This window comes from Malania oleifera, chromosome 6 (genome assembly GCF_029873635.1).
Source record: "Malania oleifera isolate guangnan ecotype guangnan chromosome 6, ASM2987363v1, whole genome shotgun sequence".
Lineage (NCBI taxonomy): Eukaryota > Viridiplantae > Streptophyta > Magnoliopsida > Santalales > Ximeniaceae > Malania > Malania oleifera.
Genome location: NC_080422.1, coordinates 11,736,279 through 11,756,471, shown reverse-complemented (window position 1 = coordinate 11,756,471; position 20,193 = coordinate 11,736,279). Strand labels below are relative to the sequence as shown.

The 20,193-nt window shown below is 39.0% G+C and overlaps 1 protein-coding gene across 4 annotated transcripts; it reads right to left on the bottom strand.

The window, feature by feature from the left end:
* Positions 1-1,052: 1,052 nt before the first annotated feature.
* On the bottom strand, positions 1,053-19,400 carry LOC131157161 (uncharacterized). 4 transcript variants are annotated; one of them, XM_058111098.1, is made up of 6 exons: positions 19,261-19,400; positions 18,935-19,048; positions 9,440-9,599; positions 4,878-4,966; positions 3,439-3,536; positions 1,053-1,486 (listed from the first exon to the last, which is right to left on the bottom strand). In XM_058111098.1, exons 3-6 carry the CDS (start codon positions 9,447-9,449, stop codon positions 1,390-1,392), a joined length of 294 nt encoding a protein of 97 aa, XP_057967081.1. In that variant the 5' UTR covers positions 9,450-9,599; positions 18,935-19,048; positions 19,261-19,400; the 3' UTR covers positions 1,053-1,389. The 4 variants fall into 4 exon arrangements, 3 of the variants coding, with proteins under 3 accessions (XP_057967081.1, XP_057967080.1, XP_057967082.1); XR_009137234.1 differs by adding an exon at positions 2,938-3,040 and having other exon boundaries at positions 1,352-1,486; positions 18,935-19,365; XM_058111097.1 differs by having other exon boundaries at positions 18,935-19,365.
* Between the last annotated feature and the right edge of the window lie 793 nt (positions 19,401-20,193).

The following is a 20,193-nucleotide window of genomic DNA, read 5'->3' as shown; positions in this document are numbered from 1 at the left end:
AAATAATGAAATTAAAAATCTTAACTAGCCTTGATTAAGCTTGTGAGTAATATTATATATATGTAAAATTTAAATTCAATTTATTAAGATACTTGAGCGATTAGAGCAAGTTGTTTACAAATAGCTCGTTAGCAAGCTTTCTTACCTTCAGTCTTTAATTTCTCTTTTAGGGAAGTAGATGCTGCGGTTGGGAGTATGGATTTTTGGAGCTTAGATTTTAAGTAGATTTGAATAATTTTTAACATAATTTTATATTACATTTTATCTAAATTTGATACAATTTCAAATCCAAGATATCTCCAGGTATATACATTTTTAAGAACATCAGCATGAATGAATGGATGGTGTGTTGGGGATGCGGTACGTTTGTTTGTTTACAATTGCCATAGGGTTTGTAGTTGACACCCATATCTGCTTATTTTGTATGACATGCAATAATCATGCGTCACGTGTTATGAGGTTAGGGATGGATATAATTGGAGATGTGGCCTATAAAAGCTATAACCACACTGTTACACTGACTAGTTCGATTATGCTACTAGCGTTGTCAAATGCGTGGTTATGTGCTTGTGGTGTAAAGTGACATGAATGACGGGAATCTATGCACAACACAGATTTGGCTTATAGGCCATACACTCCAACGGATGACTAGTACTCCCCCTTGTTTGAGAGAATCTCATGGGTTTCCAACTACTGACAATATTCCAGCCATGCAACAGCAGATAAGAGTGGGTTAGTGCCTTGTTAGCCCATGCTTATCCACTGCAGCTTAGGCAATTAAGGTTGTCAACTACAAGCCCTTTGGCAATTGTGAGGCCAAATGCATCATAAGTGTCCCAACCATGCCCCGGTGCGCCCTAAATGTTAAGAAATGAGAAATAAAAATTAATTTCTGACATGCATCAAACAAGCATTCACGCCTTCTAGTAGCGCCCATGCTTCCTACCATGACAAAATAATTCGTGCGCCATTCAAAATTTCAATTCAAGTAATGGTGAGGTCTGTTTGGAAGTTGGCAGAATGCAAGAGGCAGCATCTTAAGGCCTCTTCAGTTGTTAAAAAACAGTATTTAACTTTTTATTTTTTATTTTCAGCTTTCAAAATAATAACAAAAGGACCAAATTGTATCAGTTTTCTAGCTGCTCCGTTTCCAAGTTCTCTACATAAATGCTTGAAAACTCGAACACTCAAAACAGGCCCTTGAATTTTGTACCCTATAAATATAAGAGCATAAGCTTCTACAGCAGAACTAGTATTGCCCCGTCTTCATATTCCTGGTGAGTTTTGATCAGAATAAAGTACACCGTTGTCACAGGAAAATTCTGAATAATCCAAGTGCGAATTCTCTTCTGCATGGCTTGAGGCTTGGAAATCAGGCAGTGAGGTGCTTCAACTATCAACTCTCCCACTAGCCTTCTCAAGAGCTTCTGCCCCACTCTCCTTTCCAAATCCAAGTTCAGACATTTCCTGCTTTGCCATCAAGTTCCTACACGAATCCAATGAAAACTACTTAGTTTAAAAAATATATATATTTATAATATGAATCTCAGAATGAATTGGCAAAATCCAAAGCTGCAGAGTGCAGAAGTATACCAATTAAACCTAAACAATGCTTTCGGCTGACTGCTAATCAAGCAAATCCACCAGCCTCTCTCTCTCTCCATCTCTCACACACACACATCCCACAGCAAGCATCACAAAAAACCCAAAACCCCCAGTCTATGCCTTCATAAGCTGCACGAACTAGAACATGAAACTGTAAAATCCTAGGTAACAAGTGATCTTACTATTCAACAAATTCCGGCAGGACATTCCTAACAGCATTGCAGGGAAACTAGTATGTTGAATCCCTCTGTGAGTACTTGGAATCTTGGATTATGAACAATATTAATTGAAATTAACCAACTGTTTATGTACTGACCCTTAAATGGCACATGCAAACCTGCCTACTTGGATGAAGGTGAGAAACTGCTAAATAAGGATGAAAAATGAAAATTTTCAAGTTGAAGTTAACTACGCAGAAACAATAAAGAAATTTCATATCATTTCATTGACTAGAAAGTTATTTCTCTTGAAGAACCTTTCAAAGAAAAGCACATTCAAAAATTCAAGGTGCCACACAGCAGTAAAACAAAGTTGTATGCAGAACTACCCAGGAAAAGATAAAAATAAAAAATGACATACTAACCACTTGGGTAAACGTTCATCTAAGCATAGGCTCAGTCACTCGGTGAACATATTAACATTATGATTGACTTGGTCAATAGCACTCATGGCTTTTACACCACCTATAAAATGATTTAGTAGCAGTAAACTAAGTCAACGTATGGGTCCCAAGAGCAATCCCTTTTGCCTTTTGGCTACTGGCAAGGCCACTTTCCCAGCAACTTGTGAAAAAACCAGGTCTCATAACTTGAATTACTCTTTCCTAGCATAATAAAATGACCCAGTATAACAAGCCATCCTCTTTATCCACTCACAGATTTCCTTAAAAATTAGAATCAAAATTCAAAAGCAACCTAACCATCCCATGCTGAATTCGCAAATTCTCGAGGTTGACAATACCAATAACTGGTTGTTCTCCCGTGTGATGGAATTTTTGTATCAAGCAGCACAACATTATCCCTCCTTTAATTCAAGTTTTTAATCAGGAATTCTTCTACACTCAACATTACGTCTTGTGAATGAAGAGGGCAAGCCTTGACACAACGGCAAGGGCATTACACCCAGAGTTGAAGGCACAGCACAGGTTCAAGTCACAGACGCAGCCGCTCCAGATGTGGAGGTAAGGCTGTGTACATCATGCCCTCTCTAGACCCAGGAGCCTTGTGCCCTTACGTTTTTACCATATAGAACATCTTAAAATCATTTAATTGAAATTTGAAACTGCCAATAAATATAGGTGACTGAAGTACAAGCATAGAGAAGCACTATTGCCTTAGCTATTAGATTGTGTGCATGGGATTCAAGTGAAAACGTCCATTAAGCTACAGTAGATGGCTACCCAAGCAACCACACCAGCTCTGGAACTGACTCTTCCCTGGCATAAATTGAAAAATGCAGCTCATCAAGATACAGATAACACATTCACAAGTTGCACATTAACAAAATGTCCATATGAATCAGCAATAATGTCGGAGGGTTTAAAGAACTATGTAATTTCTAAGACTACTGAAATTATGAAATCACTGGTCAAATTGGTTTCAGTTTCAGCAACCAAAAAGAGAGAGAAACAAAAAAACAAAAGCACATTAGTATCACGCTAGTCATCACTGCAGCACCTTCTTTCAAGAATTAAAGCTCACACGCATTGTGTTTAATGACTAATAAATTTGAAAAATTAAAAAAGGCACATAAGCAGGTATGTGGTCGAAGATCTCTTGTAAAAACATATAAATAAATTTTTTTTGTTTAAAACAAAAAAATTGAGTCACTCACTTTTCCATACGGCATTCCAGATACTTCTTTGAGAAGCGCCTACATTTTTCAGATTGATGGCCAGAAGATTTGAGGCAATTGATGTAGTCTTTCTTCTCCTGAGATGAAGGCCAAAAAAAAATTAATAATAAAAAAAAAAAAAGAGCTTGGAATTCCACAAATATAACATCAGGCATTTTACTCAATGTTGTACAAATTTAAAGACCATTTTTTGCTTCTTTAGACAAGAGTCCAAAGGTATTCACCATCAGGAAGGGCATGCCAACTCTAGTACACTAGAAAAGCTCATTTACTTCTAATCATAGTTGTCAAATCAAGTTTCGAATCGTGAATTGAAATTCCAATTTCAGGATTTAAGAATTGGATTGTAAGATCCGTATAACTTTTCGAAACCAATTCCAAATGACATGCCTATAAAGATACACGTACCAACAAACAAAAAAGAATACATTTAAATTTTAACAATAAAAAAATCTGAAAATCTCAAAACAATAAAAAGCAAGGGAAGGAGTAAGGAAAAATTAATCCCAAAAAAAAAGCCTTAATGTTCTTTAAGGGAAGGAATCAAGTAAAGAAAAAAAAAAAACTGAACTTTATGTGTTTATCAATAATAACAAGTCATATCTCATGCAAATTGTTTCTCTAATTAAACAGCAAAAAAAAAATAATAATAAAATTAATAAATAATTGAACAAACTACTGAATAAACCAACTTTGAGTCTTACCACCAAAGGGAAACGTCTTAACCCACCAATGTTATGCCCTTTCTTTCTAAAGGCAGAACACTATATCCAACCAAGGGCGATGATTTTGTGAGGCAATAGAAGACCTAAAGTTTTGCTTTCTCCTTTTTTCAGCACAGAACCAACATAGTGAATGAATAGAAGGCAATTGTGTAAAAAAAAAAAAAAATCAATTAAAAAAAAAAGAAAGGCTATTGGGGTTTTAAACCTGGGTCTAAGTAGACGTGACTGGTTTACGTGTGGATCAATCATTCACATCTATTCATTAGATTTATAAGGCGAGTTGATAGATTCATCAACAATTTATTTATTTTTTGATTCTCTAGTAAGATTCAAATCGATTTGGTGCGGAATTTATATACGTCACAAGATTCAAATCGTGAATTGTAAGATTCTAACAGCTATGCTTTTAATAGCCATAAGTGAAATTTCATCTCATGCAAAAAATAGGAAAGGGGACAAACCAATAATTCTTTTCCTCCACATACAGCTGTGGATACTGATCCAAGCCCATATCTCTTACTTGACAAAACCCTAGTGCCAAGGCCACCCATAAGATTCCCATAATGGGGTTACCCATTTCACAAGACCTTGAAGAGCTTGTTTATTCTACAAATAAACAATAAGCATGTAAAACACAGGAAAAAAATTAAAGCAAGTCTGCTATCAGTTATCTAAGGGGAAAAGAGGAGCTACCAGGTCACATTCGTGCATGTGATCTAAGGGGAACACCCCCTTTTCTGGTGGCACTGGTCTCAATCCCCTGTTCCCACCAAATGCGCCACCTGAAGATAGTTAAATGGATAAAAATAATAATAATAACTAAGAGAAAAAAAAAATAACCTAAAAGTAATAAGCATATCAATAATAATAAAAAAGCATAACAATTAACTAAAATAATTTTTTGTATTCTCTATTGTCCATGGTTTATTAGATTTTCCTTCATTTAAATATTAAATAATCAAACCAAGAATAAATATAACAATAATAAAACAATAAAAACAAAACAAAAAAAACAAACACACACATACAAAACAACCTGGACAAGGGGCACCCAAGACCCTCTAGTGCCTCCTTCTGGGTGTTTTGCAGAGAAAAACCCTAGCTGCACAAACCTTCTTAGAGCTCCCTTGGCCAGTCACTGGGGCACTACCACAACCATGCTAAAATAGTAGTCCAGGCATCATGCTGTCACCATTGTCATTGGAGATACTGACATTGCTAGATTTCTAGGACTGATTGTCTCTATCTCTCTCTCTATGTCTCTCTCCCCCTGCTTTTTTTTTTCTTTGCATGGAAGCATAAAGGGGGAAGATTTGCCACTTTCTGCCATCTTCTAGGCATTCATTGCCATATCTTCTTCTTAGGTGAGATCCACCATTACACAAGTAGTCGCCACTCTCTCTCTCTCTCTCTCTCTCTCTCTCTCTCTCTCTCTCAGACACACACACGCACACACACACACATGTGCCACTTTCTGCCATCTTCTAGGCAATCATTGCCATATCTACTTCTTAGGTGAGATCCACCATTACACAAGTAGTCGCCACTCTCTCTCTCTCTCAGACACACACACACACACATACACACACGCACATGCACGCATGTAGTGCTGTGTACTGTATGTGATGGTGAAGAAGAAGAAGATGAAGAAGAAGAAGAAGAAGAAGAATGTGTGCATCAATATGTGGATGAAAAATCATGCATGGAGCATGGGATTTCATGGAAATGCAAGCATGAAAGGGATTACAAAGGGAAGGGTGCTTAGCCTAGACAATGTTATGTCTCCCTCCCAAAGCTTCTTTCCTTGAACCTCTACGTTTTTTTTTCCCAACAATCTTTAATGTCTTCTTGTCAAAAGAAATGGTCCATGATCTCATAAATTGACGGAAAATGATTCATATAGCCGATCACACCAAGTGGGACTTAAGGCTTGGTTTTGTTGTTGTTGTAATCTTTAACGTCTTCTTGAAGAAGATGTAATACGTAGAGTGAAAGCATATTAGGTAAAATAGAGAAGCGCTTTAGGCATGTTGTGTGATCATAAAATACTCTTATAATTTAAAGGAAAAATATAGATTGCTATGAGACCAACTATGCTATATGTATCAACATAATGAGCAACTAAGAAACAATACATCCAAAAAGTAAAAGCTGTCAAAATGAGAATATTAAGGTAGATGAGTGATATAAAGTTAAAAGATAAATTAAGGAATGAACATATTCATAGTAAGTTGTGTTTAGCACCCGAAGAAGTTAAGGAAGGGGAGATTGAGAGGGCACCTGCAATGTAAGCCAAATAATGCTCCAATAAAGAGTGAGCTAGTTAATCTTAATGGCAATAGGAGTAGGACTAGACCTAAAATAACTTGAAATGAGACACTAAGTATCTAATGTTGGAAATATAATAGAAGGAAAAATAGTTACTAATAAAATTAATATTAAATAAAAATATAAATACTTGTCAGAAGCTGAGGTGTAGAAAGATCACTATCCTTGAAGCTTATTTCGCACCTACGGAGAACATTTCTTGGTGCATATAGTCAATGCGCATACAACCTCCAAGATTGCTCAGCTGTCTCAGTTTTGCGTGCACTCAAAAACAACAAAGCTATAGGAGACGTAGTATCATTTAGTTACTCAACAAAATATGATTTTGTGTGCACTCACAAATAATATAGCTATAGGAGAAATGTCATTTAGTTACCCAACATGATATAAATCTCAAGAAAGAGAAGATAAAGTTATTTTGAAGAAGAAAAAAATATTTTGAAATGAAGTTGGATCTAGTTTTTATAGGTAAAAATTACGTATAACTTCCAACATCATAAATACAAAACCGTTAGAGGAATAGTTAATATTTTAAAACTGTTAAAACTAATATATTAAATTTAACATAAATTTAATTAAAATAAAACGAACGACTATTATATAATATTTATTAAATAAATGGTTTTTTTTAAAAAAAAATAGAAAATCCAACATTAATACGTACTAACATTTAAAAGCCCTCAAATTGTCAACGAATATTGCCCAATATCATGTAAATTAGCATAAATAAAAGGATTCATGTAGTCAACCCCACCTAAAGGGGCGTAAGATTTGGTTGCGGTAGTCACTCCATGATTTTTTCTCCACTTCCCCCTCTTGTATGCATACTTTTTCTTCAAGAACTTGCTCTCTCCATCTTTCACTATCTCCCATGAGTGTTTGTGTTTGTGTGTGTGTGTGTGAGTGTGACTTTTTGCTCTCTTGAACCTGTGAATATCTATTTCTAAGGCTCCCCTATAACTCTCTCAAATAAGGTTAAGATTATAGCACTCTTGCCCTACCGCAACAGATGCATTTTCCTCAAGGATCCAAGAGCAATATCCCCCCCTTTGTTACCCTCCAAAAAATAAAAAAGAGTTGACTTCATATTTTCTTGCAAGGAGATGACTCTAGTTGATGGATGGACGAACTGAGATCTAGCCTCAAACCCATATAGGCAACTTATTGTCAAACAAACCTGGCTATGCATTGGGCCTCATTGGACTCTAGATTGGACCCCAACTCCAAGCCAATCCATATTTAATCTAGAATAACTCTCATTGGGTCACAATTGCCTTTTGAGACAATCAAAGGTGGGGCCAGTCACTTAAGATAGAGAATTAGAATTCCACAATTAGTTTGGAAAAAATTATGCGCTTACACAAGGCTGAGAAACAAACTATTAAATGCTCTTCCACTTCCCCGCAACCTTGGAAGGATCTTAGCACATACTTTATTCTTAGGTTGCCTAAAATTATTAGGGTTATGATTCCATTCTTGTGATGATTAATGGATATAGAAAAATGGCGCATTATATTCTATGTAGTAAAATCAATGACAACAAACAAACAAGCTCTTCTTCTGTAAAATTGTTCGGCTCCATGGGTTGTGCACATCATCAGTCTTTGACAAGGATGTGGAACTTGTTAGCTATTTCTTAGAAGACATTATGGAAATTGTTTGGCACTTGGCTAAAATTTGTAGCCGCTTTCCATCCTAAACTGACAGCCAAACTAAGGTGGTAAATCATAGTTTGGGACCTTTTGGATTATTTAGGTGCATAATATGGGATAATCCTAAAAAAGGGTTTGTTAGTACTCATTTCAGAGTTCGCATATAACTTTGTTGGGAAAAAAAAATCCTTTTGAAAAGAACTCAATGTTTTCCCCCTCCCCACCTTGTCAACCAACGTATTCATGATCTTGATCATAATGAAACAATAGATGGAAAAAGAGAGTATAGACAATCTGTTGACTGCTAAGTCCCCTAGATATCAAAAAGATTGATTTGAGAACTGCATAATATAAGCTAATCATTAGAGACATGTCAAATTTAATGAGGGTAACTAAGTGATTGTATATATCCATCCTAGACTTTACCAGTTTACCCCAAGCATTCTTTTAAGAAGTTACATGATCGCATTGTGGTCCTTTTCACATTCTTTGTCATTTGAGCCCTAAGGCTATGGTAATTGAACTACCATCCATTTTGAGCATTAGTCCTATTTCCAATGTTAAGGACTTAATCTCTTACTAAGACACCTTTGAGCCTCCTCATACATATAGATTTCTCACCCTCTGCAGCAGCTCCTCCATCAGTTCCAGTGCTTCCATCTCTTCTGCCCTCTTCTATAGATCATTTTGGGAGGCAAGCATCTTGCATCTTCACAAAGAGGGTACATACAATACCTAATGAAGTGGTCTGATAGCCCTACTTTTGACCCCACGTGGGGTTAAGAGTTTTTCTTACCTAGGCAAGATGGGGATCACACCCAACAAACGAGAGCTTCATGTATACCACATGCATAGACATAATAATCTAGGGCACCACATGCATAGACGTAATTTAGGGTCTTTATGATTTAAAGATCTTACAAGTATATGTTGCTCTAATTTTAAGAATTTGATATTATTTCCAAGATATTGTTTCCTTATTTAGTATTAGTAGAAAGCTATATAAAGGCTTTATGTGTAGCCATGACAGGCAATTTGAGTATCGAGAATTAAGTCTTGAATTGAGTCTTGCTTTGGTTCTTCCTCTCTTCTATTTTTCCTCATTTTCCATTAACTTCCTTCTGTTTTTATCTTAGTTGTCTGTCACTCTTAGCTTTTTCCAGAGTCATGAAAAATATAGATTAAAAAGCCATTTGATTCAAACAAGCCATAAGAGCATCATGATGCAGTAAAACGAATCTGTATAATCTGTACAAAGAGACAACAAGAGAGTACCTGAGCTCATGCTTTCTCCGGTATGTCCCTTCCAACTTCGGACCTTCGTCTCCGCAGAGCCCAGGCTTCCACGTCAACCGTCTTACCGGTCTGTCTCTGTCAATCTGGTGTCTTTCTATTAATCTTAGCAGCAGAAAAGCCGCAGCAGCAGAGTAGTAAGCTGAAGTTTTTTGTTGGCAGTAACAAAACAAAAGCAACAGCAAGCAGTTAGCTATTTGCTTGTTTTGGTTGTTACAGTTATATATTAGTTATCAAGTTGTTAGTTTAGTTATTAGATTGTTGAGTTTCTGTAGTAATCTTGCTGTATATATATACCTTTGTAAGTTCTCGATTATGTAATAATTATGAAAGAGCAATACACTGCATTGCAGTGCAAGAAAATGTTTTCATAAATTTTACATGGTATCAGAGTGTTCTTTCAATTTTCTGAATTCTTGATTTCGAGCTTCTTCAATATTTTCAATGGCTTCCGCTACTGGTTCATTGCAGACAACATCTACTTCCAATTCTTCGCAATCTGTGTCTAATTCAAGCACTACAATGGCGGATGAATATGCTAACAATCCTTACTTTCTTCCTGCGAATGAAAATCCAGGATTTGTTCTTACCTCTCGACCTCTTACAGGTCTAGAAAATTATATGAGTTGGGCTAGATCCATGTTCTTGGCCTTTAGTTCCAGGAACAAATTTGGATTTGTGAATGGCTCAATCACAGAACCAGATCCTTCTTCTCTATTATTCAATTCTTGGAGTCGCTGCAATACTACAGTTCTTTCCTGGCTAACCAATTCTCTTAGTATGGAATTGAAGGCTAGTGTGATGTATATCAATAATGCAAAGGATTTGTGGTTTGATCTTAAGGATAGGCTTTCACAAGGTAATACACCACGATTGTTTGAACTTGAGAAAGAAATCTCTCATCTTTCACAAGGTTCACTCTCACTAAGTTCTTATTTTACAAAGTTCAAGACTTTATGGGATGAGTTTGTCAGCTATCAGCCTTTTTCTCATCTGTTCTTGTTCTTGTGCTTGTATTTGTGGATCCAAGGCTTCTCAATTGGATGACCAGCACAAGGAACATGTTTTCAGGTTCTTGATGGGCTTAAATGATAGTTATAGCAATCTTATTGGTCAAATATTGTTAATAGAACCATTTCCTTCATTGAGCAAAGTTTGCTCTTTGGTTCTGCAAGAAGAAAAGAGGAGGAACATTGGTCATGGAACCATAGGTTATAATCTTGAAGCAACTGCTGCTGCAATGTTTGTTAACCAGACCAAAGGACAATTTCAGCATTTCAATGGTGGTAAAGGAGGAGGGCATTCGAAGAAAGAAAGGCCAATTTGTACCTATTGTGGTCTAACAGGTCATATAGCTGATAAATGCTATAAGCTTCATGGTTATACTCCAGGGTACAAACCTAAAGGAGGAAACAAAGTTATGGCTAACAAAGTGACTGGTGGTTTTAGAAATTTTGATTCTCTTACTGTTTCTCAAGGCACTAATTCCCAAATAAATGGTCGTTTGCTTGGTTCTTTGCCTCAAATTGGTCTTCAATCAGAAATCATGCCTCAGGCCCAACAGCAGCCTTCATCAAATGGTTTTGATGGTTCTTTACAGTCAAATTTTTCACAACAGCAGCCTTTCTTGGCACAATGTCCAATTACTCAGGCTCAATGTGCAGTTGCTTGCCTTTTTGAAAATTCATTCAACATCTGGATCAGGATTTGGTACTCAAGCTTTTCATCAGGTTGCATTTGTCTCGGCACCTATTGCATCTTCTCAATCCTCTTTCAATGCTTGTAGCAGCTCTACTCCCTCTTATTCATCTAACTTTTCAGGTAACTCCTTTTGGTTTCAACCAAATCTATCTCATTCCATATTTTTTGCTCAATCTGTTCAAATGCATGACTCTTAAATCCAATGATTGGATCATTGATACTGGAGTCACTGACCATATGGTCCATTTTGTCTCTCAATTGACTTCTACTACTTCCATTGTACAAACTTATGTCTATTTTCCAAATGGGGAAGTCACACACATAGGCACAGTACAAATTTTTTCTACTCTCATCCTCACCGATGTTCTATGTGTTCCTACCTTCAGTTTCAATTTGATTTCAGTTAGTAACTTTACCAAAAATCATTATTGTTGCCTTATATTTCTTGGTAATTGCTGTTTCATTCAGGACCTTGCTCTATGGAGCACGATTGGACTGGGTAAAGAACACAATGGGCTGTATTTGCTGCAAGATTCTGCTATGCATACTGCTCTTGCTGTCAATACTACTCATGCTAGTCATTCTTCTTTAGAGTTGTAGCATAATAGGCTAGGTCATCCTTCTTATTCCAAGTTTTCTTTGCTTAAAGATGATCTTGATGTAAATATTTCTAAATGTTGTGATGTTTGTCATTTCTCTAAACATAAAAGATTACCTTTCGCTTGTAGTAGTAATGTCTCAAATAAGCCTTTTGAGCTAATACATTGTGATCTATGAGGTCCTTTTACTACTTGTACTATTGAAGGTTTTAGATATTTTTTATCAATTGTGGATGATTGCACTAGGTGTACTTGGGTTTATCTTGTTAAGCAAAAATCTGATACTCAGTTTCTTCTTCCTCAATTTGCTGCTTTGGTTAAAACTCAATTTAATGCCACAATTCAAACCATCAGGAGTGACAATGGCACTGAATTTATTCTTAAAGATTTCTTTCATAATAGTGGGATTTTGCATCAGTTAAGCTGTGTTGATACTCCTCAACAAAATGCAATTGTAGAGAGGAAGCATCAACATATACTCAATGTTGCAAGAGCATTGTTATTTCAATCCAAAGTGCCATTGAGCTACTGGGGGTGACTGCTTATTGACTATCGTTTATTTACTCAACAGGATTCCTTCCAAATCTTTAGGTAATAAGAGTCCTTTTGAGCTTCTTTTCAGTAAGCCTCCTTCTTACTCTCATTTAAAATGTTTTGGCTGTTTATGTTCTGCTTACTCTCTCTCACAATAGGCACAAGTTTGCTCCTAGGGCTAGAAAGTGTGTGTTTCTAGGCTTACCCTCATGGTATTAAAGGATATTAGCTTTTGGATATTGAAACTAATTCTATTTTCATATCCAGAGATGTTCAATTTTATGAACATATCTTTCCTTTTGAGAAATCTGTTAACCCTTCTATTTCTTATTTGGATAATTTTGTTTTTCCTCATTGTACTTCTGGATCCTCTAATCTTAATTTTGTTCATGTTTTTCCTTCCATTTCTCCACAATATTTAATTGGCTATGCTGTTTACTTAGGTGAATCATTGATATGTTAGAAATCAAAGAAGCAAGGAGTGGTTTCAAGGTCCTCAGCTGAAGCTGAGTACAGGGCTATGTGTCATAAGCTAAGCTTGTTTAGGGCATTATGCTTGCCTGTGACCGCTTGCCTCATGTGTTTGGGATGGGTTTCCATCATGTAAATACTAGTGTAGGGTTATTTTCAAGTATTTATTTCATTATAAGCCAAATAAGGCAATATGACTCGGTGACTTTGATGTTTCCTAGTGCCAGAGTAAGAATAGCCCAAAAAGCTCTTTAGGGGAGGATGAGTGTTCATCAATCATTGTAAAACTCACTAGCAATTGTCAACGTGCTTAGCGTACTTGCCTCCCTCGCTAAGTACACCATATCAACGGAGGTTTTGTTAATGAATTACGTTTACTTCAATGTTTACTGCTTGCTTACCACGGCTTTCATGAATTGATTACTGTTTCCGCTATTATCTGAATGAATGTTAATGAAAGTGCTTCGTGGATGAATGTTGGTAAATGATAGGCTGGCTAGTTAAACAAGAGTGCTTTAGATAGCGCCGCATGGCCCTTCACAAAGGGTGTGAAAATAGTCGGACCGTGACACTTGGTATCAGAGCCAAGGCTCAGTTGCTACGAGAATTCAGTTACCTTCGTTGTGGGATTTTGGAAGCTTTGGTAATTGACCATGGCACCAAACAATGTTGAAAGACTTAGTGCATTGGAAGCACAGGTTGAAGAGACAACCAACAATATGGCCAACGAGATGGCCCAACTGAGGGGACTTGTTGATGAAGTGATGGGATCACAGCAGCATCAAACAAGTTTGACAAGTGAAATATCAGAGAACTTTCACCACACTGTGGAAACTTTGCAAGCCCGAATGGCTGATCTGGATGCAAAGGTGAATTTGATGGTTCTTGCTATGGGGAACTCCAACACTCCAGGAGTTAGTAAGACCAAGGTACCTGAACCCAGGACGTATGGGGTGCCCGTGATGCTAAGGAGTTAGAGAACTTCTTGTTTGATATGGAACAATATTTTCGCGCTGTGAGGATGACCTCAAAACACGTGAAAGTGGATACTGCAACCATGTACTTGGTGGGTGACGTCAAACTGTGGTGGCGTGCTAAGTACAATAACATTGAAAATGAAAACTGTGTAATTGATAGTTAGACAGACTTAAAGAGAGAGCTCAAGGCCCAATTCTTTTTTAAAAATGTTGAGTACAATGCAAAGAAAAAGCTGAGAGACCTCAAGCATACTGGGTCGATCAGGGAATATGTGAAACAATTTTATGCTTTGATGTTGGATATCCGGGATATGTCGGAGAAGGACAAGTTGTTCTATTTTCTAGAGGGGATGAAACCGTGGGCAAGGATTGAACTTTATAGACAAAGAGTTCAAGACTTGTCTACCGCACAAACTGCTGTAGAACGCTTGACTGACTACACTGGGGGGAATACCATTTCGTCCAAAGGATCTGGCGGAGAGGGAAACAATGGAAAGTCTTTCAAGAAAGGCAAACCCAAGAGTGGGGGAGCCGACCATAAAGCATCAACCTCAAAGGAAGCTTCGTCGTCTCGAGGGTTCAACACGCCCAAAGGAAAGAGTAAACTTGAGTGTTTCTTGTGTCGAGGTCCTCATAGAGTTTTTAAGTGCCCTCACAAGGCATCACTTAATGCTTTACAGGCTTCCATTGCCGAACAGCCACTGGAAGATGATGGGGAAGAAGATGAGACCCCGAGGATGGGTGCAATGCGGTAGGTGAGCGCATTGGAAAAGCAGGCAAAAGCCCCAAATGTTACACGAGCCAGAGGGCTAATGTTTGTGGACTTGAGAATCAATGGGAAAAGCACCTGCGCTATGGTGGATACCGGGGCGACCCATAACTTTGTTTTGCAACCAGAAGCTTGAAGACTCAACTTATCCTTAGAGAATGATACAGGACGCATGAAAGCAGTTAATTATGTAGCCTAGCCTACTCTGGGAGTAGCCAAGCAAGTTACTATGAAGCTTGGGCGTCATGTGAATTTCACAGCAATGCCATTGGATGACTTTCCAGTCATTTTGGGAATGGAGTTCCTAAGGAGAACGAAGGCCGTGTTGATGCCTTCGGCTGGTTCCCTATGTCTGATGGGAGATCACCCATGCATGGTGCAAGCTGTTGCAACGAAAGGAGACGATGGGAAGTTCCTTTCAGCCATGCAACTCAAGAAAGGTTTGAGGAAGGGAGAGCAGACATATCTAGCCACGGTGGTGGTAGATAAGGAAGTAGGCAAAGAGCTGGTGCCTACAACCATCCAAGCGGTGTTGGATGAGTACAAGGAGGTGATGTCGGATAAGTTGCCTCACGAATTACCTCCACTACGTGGTGTGGAGCATGAGATCGAGCTGTTTCCAGAAGTGAAATCACCTGCAAAAGGGCCATATCGGATGGCGCCTCCACAGTTAGCAGAATTGAGGAAGCAACTAGATGAATTATTGGAAGCGGGATATGTTCGCCCTTCCAAAGCACCAATTGGAGCATCGGTGTTGTTTCAAAAGAAACATGATGGGAGCCTACGGATGTGTGTAGACTACCGCGTGCTCAACAAGGTGATAGTGCGCAACAAGTATCCTATTCCGTTGATTGCTGATTTATTGGATTAGTTGAGTCACGCCAAGTACTTCACTAAACTTGACTTGAGGTCAGGCTACTATCAGGTGAGAATTGCTAATGGGGATGAGCTGAAGACTACTTGTGTGACACGGTATGAGGCATATGAATTCTTGGTGATGCCATTCGGGTTGACGAATGCACCTGCAACATTCTATACCTTGATGAACCAGGTTTTTCGTGAGTACCTTGACAAGTTTGTCGTGGTATACCTAGATGATATTGTTGTCTACAGTTCCACTTTGGAGGAACATAAAGAGCATCTGCGGAAGGTGTTCGATAGGCTGAAGGGGAACAGTCTATATGTGAAGAAAGAGAAGTGCTCTTTCGCTCAGCAGAGCATCAAATTCCTTGGTTATGTGATTGAATAAGGTCATATCAGAATGGATATGGAGAAGGCAAGGGCAATTCAAGAATGGAAGATCCCAACAACAGTGAAAGAGTTGCGTTCCTTTCTTGGCCTTGCCAACTACTACAGGAAGTTCGTAGAGGGGTATTCACGGAGAATGGCCCCTATGACAGAACTACTAAAGAAGGGTCATAGGTGGAACTGGACAGAGGAGTGTCAAGGAGCCTTTGATGACTTGAAGGATGCCATAATGAGAGATCCAGTACTGGCTCTTTCAGATGTCATGAAACCCTTCGAGGTACAGACAGATGCATCAGACTTCGCCCTTGGAGGAGTCTTGGTACAGGAGGGACACCCTGTTGCGTACGAAAGCCGTAAGCTTAGTGAAACAAAGCAGAAGTACACAGCTCAAGAGAAGGAAATGCTAACGGTGATACATTGTCTCCGTGTGTGGAGGCATCAAGGTTTGTGGTGAAGACAGATAATTCAGGTGTTAACCATTTCTTCACACAGTCAAAGCTGACACCTAAGCAAGGCCAATGGCAAGAATTCTTGGCAGAATTTGATTTCTCATTTGAGCACAAGGCGGAGCGATTGAACCAAATCGCAGATGCACTGAGTAGAAAGGCCGAACTGGCGGCCTTACAAATGGTAACACATCTGACTTCAAGTACTGTTACCTCAACGATGTGGGAGCGCATCAAGGAGAACTTAGCCAAAGATCCAATTGCGTAGAACTTAATGAAACTTATCGAAGAAGGGAAGGCACGACAGTTGTGGATGGAAGATGGATTATTGATGACCCATGGTAACCGGCTCTTTGTGCCACGAGCAGGTGATCTGAGGAAGACATTACTGAAGGAATGTCATGATACCATGTGGGCCGGACATCCAGGATGGCAGCGCACTTTGGCCTTACTGAAGCGGGGGTACTATTGGCCGCACATGCATGATGATGCGGTTGATTATACCCGAACTTGTCTCACTTGTCAACAAGACAAGGTGGAGTGGAGGAAAATTTGTTGGGCTGTTGGAGCCCCTACCAATACCGTCCAAACCGTGGGAAAGTGTCTCATTGGACTTCATCACCAACCTACCCAGAGTGAGAGACGCAAGGTCTATACTTGTTATTATAGACAGATTTTCGAAGTATGGTACATTCATAGCCACACCGAAGTACTGTTCGACAGAGGAGACAGCACAGTTGTTTTTTTAAGAACATTGTGAAATATTGGGGTGTTCCCCATGACATTGTTAGTGACCGAGACTTAAGATTTACCGACAACTTCTGGACAGAACTTTTCAGAATCCTCGGTTCACAACTAGAAATCTCTTTGAGTTATCACCCACAGACAGATGGACAGACGAAGAGATTCAATGGGCTACTTGAAGAGTACTTGTGCCACTTTGCCAACGTCAACCAGAAGAATTGGGTGCAACTACTTGATGTGGCTCAGTTCTGTTTCAATGCCCAAAAGTGCTCCACAACCAACAAGAGTCCTTTTTAGCTTGTTACAGGCCAGCAGCTGCTGTTACCTCACACAGTGGATGAGTCGTACAGAGGAAAGAGTCCCAAGGCCTACATCTTTACCAAAGAATGGAGACAGAATGTTGAGATTGCCTGAGCCTACCTCTAGAAAGCTACTAAGCAGATGAAAAAGTGGGCAGATCAGGAGAGAAGACCGCAGCACTTTAACGTAGGTGACTTGGTGCTTGATAAGCTCAATCCTGAACAGGTCAGGTCACTACGAGGACGAGATAGGAGACTACTTCGCAAATATGAAGGACTAGTCCCCATCTTGGCCAAAGTCGGGAAGGTCTCCTACAAAATCGACCCTCCGACTTGGATGAAAGTGCATCCTGTGTTTCACATCAGCTGCCTCAAGCCGTACAACGTCGACACCGACGATCTGAGCAGAAATCCGTCAACCAGAGCAGAAGTGAGTACAGTGCAACCGGACAAACGTGAAGTTGAAGATATCCTTGCAAACAGAAAGTTCACATCCTCAAGGAAGAAGCAGCAGGAATTCTTAGTGATGTGGAAAGGCCTTGGTGACAAAGAAATTAGTTGGGTTTCTGCGGAAGATATGCAACCGTTGGTAGACAAAGTCGAAGTGTACCTAGCATCAAAGTCTACAAGGACGTCAACCGCATAAGTGGGGGAGAATGTCACGAGCTAAACTTATTCAGGGCATTATGCTTGCCTGTGACCGGTTGCCTCGTGTGTTTAGGATGGATTTCCATCATGTAAATACTAGTGTAGGGTTATTTTCAAGTATTTATTTCATTGTAAGCCAAATAAGGCAGTATGACTCCTCGGTCACTTTGATGTTTCCTAGTGCCAGAGTGAGAATAACCCAGAAAGCTCTTTAAGGGAGGGTGAGTGTTCATCAATCATTGTAAAACTCACTAGCAATTGTCAACGTGCTTAACCTACTTGCCTCCCTCGCTAAGTACACCATGTCAACAGAGGATTTGTTAATGAATTACGTTTGTTTCAATGTTTACTGCTTGCTTACCACGGCTTTTATGAATTGATTACTGTTTCCACTGCTATCTGAATGAATGCTAATGAAAGTGCTTCGTGGATGAATATTGGTAAATGATAGGCTGGCTAATTAAAGAAGAGTGTTTTAGCTAACGCCGCACGGCCCTTCACAAAGGGTGTGAAAATAGTCGGACCGTGACACCTTCCCACTCTCTCACAAGGTTAGAACTCAAGACCTCCAACATCAAAGTCCCAAACTCTAAACATCCAGCAGATTATGCATCAGCATCTCCAGTAATTTGATTCTAAGATCTAGCTATCTAGTGTGATAATGATATAAAATTGCACCTACTCATTATAAATGAAATTATAATTGAACTTCTATATCACTCGTTCAATATAAAGTAAAATCCACTAAATTCTTCTAAGAATTTCGATGACACCCAACCCAGGTTGTTAAAATTGGGATCTTGCATAAAATTGCAAGGTGCAGGATCAGACCGTAGGAACGGATTGAGGGTCATAAGATTGCATAATCCTCATACAAATGATAAATTAAATAATAAAAAAATTCACTAGTGGAGGTCATGACTAGAAAAATCACGAGAAATCCCCCTCTTCGCACCTGCGAAGAACCCCTAGATTTCTCCCTGTATTCCTCCCTGATTTACCTACAAGAAATCCTCCCCAAGAAACCAAATCTGAGCTTACCTTACCTCACCCTTGTGCGAACCTCTGCTGGAGATACCCACGCCGCACCCACCTCCTGCCGTCTCCCTCTCCCGCGCTGCTGAAAAAAACTGAAGTCCCGCCCCCTGCTGTTTTCTATTTACACACGGAAAATTACAATCATGCCCCCAGAAAAAAGAAACCCAACAGCAGCCATTGGATAAAAAAAACGGACGGTCCAGATTTTTTTTCTTTGTTCAACGCTTGACATTCCAACACGCTGCAACAGTTGCAAGGAGCACCAAATCGGTAGGAGGTCTTCTGTTTTAGCGAGAGAGAGAGAGAGATCTTTACGACGCCGCTCGTACCTGAGGGAGTAAGGGCTCAATGGCAGCAGGCGATGGCGTGATAGTATGGTGGCGGCGGTGGCGGCAGCGGTGGCGGCGTAGCGGGACTCGAGAGCGAGCCTTGGCTTCAAAATATATGCGTGTGAGAATTGGGATAAAACTGGGCTGTGAATTCGGTCGGTTTGGACAAAAATTCAATAGAAGCGAATTTTTCCGGTTCAGCAAGAAGAAGAACCGAGCTTGAGACAAGAACGGAACTTTGACCGGACCGGACTTTTCGGTTCACTGACGTGAAAACCGAACCCAACCGTTTTTATTTTCCCAAAATTCCTAAGTAAATTTCTTTCACAAATCTGCAACCTACTTCTCCAAAATTCTAGGTAAATTTAAAATTCCAAAGTATAGTACATATAATATGAAAATACATATTAACTGATATATATACTATATAAATAATCAAATTATTTTTTTTATTAGGTTTAAAACCTGACTCAAGTACTATTATTGAGTTCGAACTCGATTCATTAAAATACTCGAGTAGCTTGAACTCGAGTAGAATCAAGTGGAGTCGAATTAGGGGATGAATCGAGTTCGAGTAACTTGTAAGTATCTTGATTCACTGATACCCGTACTCCTAGGTAAATTTGAAATTTCAAAGTATAGTTTAGCAGCATCAACAAGGAGACCTCGTACCAAAATTGCTTAAACAAACAGTGGCGACATTTCATCAAATGGTTGGTGCACACTACACTTCATGACATTTCATTTACCATTGAATTCATGCTTTCATTCGTTGAAGAATTTAAGTTGTGAGGGCCAAACAGAACAAAGAGACTGAAGGTTTCAAACTAAACCTAGGAGTACGAGTATCAGTGAATCAAGATACTTACGAGCTACTCGAACTCGACTCATCTCCTAATTCGACTCGACTTGATTTTACTCGAGTTCAAGCTA